This window comes from Necator americanus, chromosome III (assembly GCF_031761385.1).
Source record: "Necator americanus strain Aroian chromosome III, whole genome shotgun sequence".
Lineage (NCBI taxonomy): Eukaryota > Metazoa > Nematoda > Chromadorea > Rhabditida > Ancylostomatidae > Necator > Necator americanus.
The window spans coordinates 35146267-35151918 of NC_087373.1; the positions used below are offsets into that span (position 1 = coordinate 35146267).

At 38.6% G+C, this 5652-nt stretch overlaps 1 protein-coding gene across 1 annotated transcript; it reads right to left on the reverse strand.

The window, feature by feature from the left end:
* Nucleotides 1-219: 219 nt before the first annotated feature.
* RB195_011976 (uncharacterized protein) lies at nt 220-5143 on the reverse strand (the record flags this gene model as incomplete). The annotated part of the gene is made up of 6 exons (XM_064193618.1): nt 220-294; nt 357-440; nt 504-596; nt 1544-1731; nt 2186-2273; nt 5030-5143. 6 exons carry the CDS (start codon nt 5141-5143, stop codon nt 220-222), a joined length of 642 nt encoding a protein of 213 aa, XP_064051201.1.
* Between the last annotated feature and the right edge of the window lie 509 nt (nt 5144-5652).

Below are 5652 nucleotides of genomic sequence, written 5' to 3' on the forward strand. Positions count from 1 at the left end.
AAACAACAAATTTTCGCTTGGATACTTAAGGAACGTTCTAACGAACGACTATATCACTGCTCCAAGGCCTTGAACACTTAAGGTAGAAAGGTACACGAAAAAAAAGTAAAAATTAACTTACATCTAAATTAACATTGCCTAGTACCAAAGAAATACATTCAAGAGAAAATAAAACACATCAAAACTTTTCCCATTCGCTAAGAAAAAAAAAAAAAGAAATCACATCAACACACATTTCTGTTTCACCTTCTTTTTCTTTGCTTTCGTTCGATTTGGTGAAACTCCGTTGCTGTTCTAAAACAATGAATGAAAAAAAATATTTGCAAAAAACAAATATGCTGAAACTGTAAACACACCTCCTCCTCGTCCTCATCACTGGGGAAACTTTTAACGATCCGTACTAACTCGTGAAAAGCTGCATCCACATTCACAGGAGGATCCTACGAAGAAGCGAGTGCAAATTTCGGAAGTTTTAAGTTTTAAGACAATAAACAGATACCTACCTTAGCAGAAGTTTCTATATACGGTAACTTAAGGCTTGCAGCAAGATTCCTCCCTTCCGCTTCGGTCACCACTCGCTGGTTCGTCAAGTCGATCTTAGATTTATTATTAAATCCCTTTTTTAACCAATTATATGCGCCATTTTATTTATTCGTTTCAATTTTACTTACTATTCATTCTTTTTACTTATCTTGCTGTTTCAACCAACTAAAATCATACTAATCTATGGGAAATAACCAGTAATGAAGAAAAGTAATTATGAGAAAAATGAGTCAATGAAGACAAGTCCGAGTGATCAAAAGTTGAAAAAAAGAAATTGACGATGTTGGCATCATTCCAGGAGAATTAAATTTAGTGGTGTAGATTACGAGTATCAGTTCAATTCCCCTGATCGTCCTGAGAAACCTCGCGAGAAATGATCCTTCAGATCGAAGTTCCCTACGAGACACAACTCATGAACTCGCGCGTCGCGTCTGCGAGCGTGCAACAATTATCAGGGGGAAATACCAGCTCCTCAGCAGCTTATTCAAGTAAAACCAGTGGATAAGCTGTTGAGAGAACCAGTACGTATACTACGGTGGTGTTTTAAGATGTTTTGTAGGGAGATTCGAACTGAAAGGCTGTTTCCCACGCCGTTTTTCACCAGTATAGAGGAGAATTGATCGCATTTATGCTGCTGATTTCCACCTCTGATCCTCTCTCGTGGAGAAACGCCAACGTCGTTAAGGTAGTGGTATGCTGCTTTTAATTTTAATTTTAAATTAACTAGAGAAATCTAATTTCCAGTGAGTTAAACATTTCCAAAAAAAAAGTGTGGTCAAAACACGGCTTATCAACTGGTAGAAAGCTGAAAAAAGCACATATATTTGAACAATCAATTACCATCAATTAAAATTTGAATTTGTCAATCAATTATTATCTGAAATTATTTGAACCATCTATTTGAGTCATCAATTAAAGATGTCCTAACTATTCAAAAAAAACGAAAAGCATGCGCCATGTCTATCATATAGATGAAAAAACACCTTATTTTAAAAAATACCTTATTAGCTACTAATAAAACTGGATACTCGGTTCGATCTTTGACGCGTAGCACCTGTCTGTACAGCTTCACAGCCTCGTCGAAACTTTTCCTTTCGGTCACCGAATACACTAGGAGGAATCCTCGACCATTTCGCATATATTGCTCTCGCATTGCTGAGAATTCTTCTTGGCCGGCAGTGTCCAACACTAGAACTCGAACACTCACTCGACATAACTTTTTTATTGATTTTCTTGAGCTCACGATTCACGAGCCAAGATTGGTATTGATCGTCTTGGCTACAGCTCAATCTTGGCTACAGCCAATCTTCGCTACAACTCAAAAAAATTTAACTAAATTAAAATTAAATCAAATTAAAATTAAAAACTACGTTTCAACATGCCGAGATTCAAAGACAGTCGAACATAGGCAATACTCGCTCGACACTTTATTTTTACCCTATTTGTCAATTCAAACACAGAGCGCAAGTAGACGGGTGACTATTGATAAACATGGCTCAGGAGCAATTTTAGGATTATAGAAGAAAGGCACTAGACAACTAGTTCTTTCCTTAGACACAGAGATTAATGCTCAAAATGTTGTTGTTGTTTTTTTTTTGGAGCAAAGAGTTTAACATTTCAGAGAAATTATTTATTGACTCACCATCCATAATTACCCAATTCCCATCAACTTCACAATGTTGGATGTATTGGTCCTCAATCGTAGGATCATAGTAGTCCAGAAACTGCTTCTGAAAAATTCACGAGCAATTTCAAGCCAACATATCACCTCAAATTCATCGAAGCCATCAACAAATCCACATAATCGATGATAATAGGTCAAGGATACAATGTCCAAAAATTTAGGCGGGCTGAGGGTCCCAATTTTTGCAAGTTAAAGGTATCACCCCACGAATCTGAAGTGGTACGGATTTCAGGTGGAGTATTCTTATACAGGATAGTAGATTATGGAGAGGGGGGTGATTCCGTCCACTTCTTCCTAATTGCCGTAAAAAAACGGTCCGGAAGATGCTGCGCGTGCACAAGGCTGGCACGCTCCAATCGGATTCGTTGTAGAAAATAGCGCATCGGAATGCTTGAAGCCGTATCGTCTGGTCCGTTTTTTTTTACGGTAGTTAGGAAGAAATGGGCGAAATTTTCCCTTTCCCCCTTTCCTTAATCCACAATCCCGTATACGAATACTCCACCTGAAATTCGTACCACCTCAGATTCGTGGGGAGACGCCTTTAACACATGTAACGGGTGAAATTCAAAGTGGTCCTCGTACACAAGAAATGCATCCAAACACATTCTTTAGCATAAATTTAAAATTATCTCGATCAATAACGCGAATCCCTTAAACTTTATAAGTCATAGTCGTGAGAAAAAACGAATCAATCGTCTCGTAATTTTGTAACCAGCTGTTGAGAACTACAACAGTTAAACTTAATGAATGCAACTAAAACTCATTTTCCTCATTAACACCCCATTAACCTTGTAATGAGCTGTTGTCGGTGATGTTGAGAACCTGACCTCAGGCGCTTTACACACATTTAATCCCACATCAATGTTCTCAAATGATTTTTTTCCTAGGGACACATGAAACGTTGAAAATAAACGTTAATACATAGAAAATGAGCATTCCTAGCGTCGCCAAAACTCTACATAATCGAAGATTCAGAAAACAAAACTTGGATTCTAGATATAGCTTTCACAGCTAAGAAAGGCTTCGAAAGATCCAGACCTCTAGAGCAGAAGGTGGACTAAGCGAATACTCTTTTGAATTGTTTCTCGTACTAAATTTGTTTATTCCATGCATCTACGTACATATTGGCAACCTTCTCCATATAAATATAGCATTAGTGCGTTGGAGCTTCGAAAACAAGCTACTGATAGAATCAACACGATGGGCTTAAAGAAATCACCCCACGAATCTGAGGTGGTTCGGATTTCAGGTGGAGTATTCGAATACGGGACCGTAGATAATGGAGAAGTAGGAGATTCCGTCCATTTCTTGCTAAAAAAAAAGACCCGGAAGACACGGCGCGCACGGCTGGCGCGCTCCAATCGAACTCGTTGTAGAAAATAGCGCGCCGGGGAGCTCGAAGCCGTATTTTCCGGGCCGTTTTTTACGGCAATTAGGAAGAAATGGATGGAATTACCCCCTCTCCTTAATCTACGATCCCGAATACGAATACTCCACCTGAAATCGGACCACCTCAGATTCGTGGAGTGATGCCTTTAAAAAACGAGGAAACCTATAAACCAGGTCTGCACAAAATTATTAGAAATCCCTTGAAAATCCAAAATCCCCTAGAAATCCAAAATGTGAAATGCCACCAGATCAGGTTGGATTTGATATAGTCGAGTCATAACAACCTGAAGCTCTTTGCGGTGGGATAGCATCGAGGAGGTGGAGGGGAGACCCTTTCTAGCACATATCATCGCTGCAGTTCCTGATGGTTCCACCTCGATCTCAATAGCTAGCTCCACCGCCCCACTTCGACTGCAATCGCTTACGCAATATGTCCCTTAGATTCATGTCATTCTGATCCGGTTATAGAACGGAGAGCCTGCTCTCATTCATTTTCTTGGAAAATAAATATCCGGGATACAAAAGAAGTACCCATGATAAGAGAGATAGAAAATTAGATAACCAGAATAGAAACGTGCTGAGATAAACCGTAAACACACATATTTAGAGTTTCCAAAGTGCATAGATGAAAGTAATAAATTGACATTTTACAGCAACGTTTGAAGAATCAATAAGCACCGATGCATACGTATGTTTGCCCGGATAATCGCTTTTTGCGTCAAATTAAGGCACTGGGCAAAAAGCACATGATAATTGTGGACATGTTGCGGTAAGACAGGTAGACATAATTCCCCAGGAACGTAGAAAAGATTTACGTGTCGTGCATATCGTAAACAACGGTAATTTCTTTTGGCAGAATTTCGGAACTTCTTGTGTTGATTGTTGGTCGCTAATCCTCTATCGAAGTATTCCGTTAAGGTCTACAGTAATAATTAAGAAAATAGAGGATAAAGATCGAAAAGATATCGTAAATTCACCGATGAACTTTCAAAAAAAAACTTCCTAAAAGTCGTTAAAAAAGTTAAAAGTACTTGTAAATAACGAGTCACTATCGAACGTTTAACAGATCTTTCTGATCCTTCGTCAGCAAGCTAGCATGCGATCGTTACTTTAAAAAGGGCATTATGTACCGTAGTCCCTTCTGTTCTCACCCAAGATCCAGAAAAACTAAAAATAACACAAAATAAAACAGAAAAAATGGTAAAATAAGAGTACTAATTCCAGTATGGACGTAAATCCTTTAAAGACAAAGACATAAATGCTTTGGTGTCACGAAAATGAAAAAGCTAGTAGCTAGAAAAGGACAGAAAAAGCCAACAACAGTAAAAGAAAGCAAGAAAGAGCTACACCACATGTCGAGAAATCGAATAGAAATAGAGTAATGTGTTAAAATGAATTTAAAAAAATCCCCACCTGGAAGAATTGAATGGTGAGCGAACTCTTCCCCACTCCTCCATCTCCTATAACCACAAGTCGATAGGTGGGCAGCTTTGAATCATCTTCAGGCGGCCGTTTACTGGACGCCATCTGCTTGTTTATTCGTTGTTGATGTCGTCGTTGCTGCCGCTGTTTGCAAGATGTCCTACGAGAACTCGAAAAATACAAGCCGCTAAACGAAATTTGTTGATTTCCAGTGGCGGAAGTACCAATGCGACAACAAGAACACAACATTTGATTAGTTAAATAAACTCCGTTTCGACGACGTTTAAAATCAACAACGTACGCACGATTTCTGGATAATTCATTAGTCTAGATTTTGGAATGATTTTCAGACGCGTTTAGCACAACACAGGTATTGCACGTAGAATAGGTGATAAGTGAACATAAATGAGCAAATTAGCAAAGCTGAAGGTGTACACAACCTGATAAAATTCGGGAATTTTCTCATAGATCTCATGGCTAAGTGAAAATTACAATCTTCTGTGTACTCTTCGAAAGATCATTGTCTATAAAAGCTTCAGAACTAGATTCACATACATAAATATAAGTGTAGAGGTCGAGGAACAATTCCATACATGACCACACTACAAAATCTT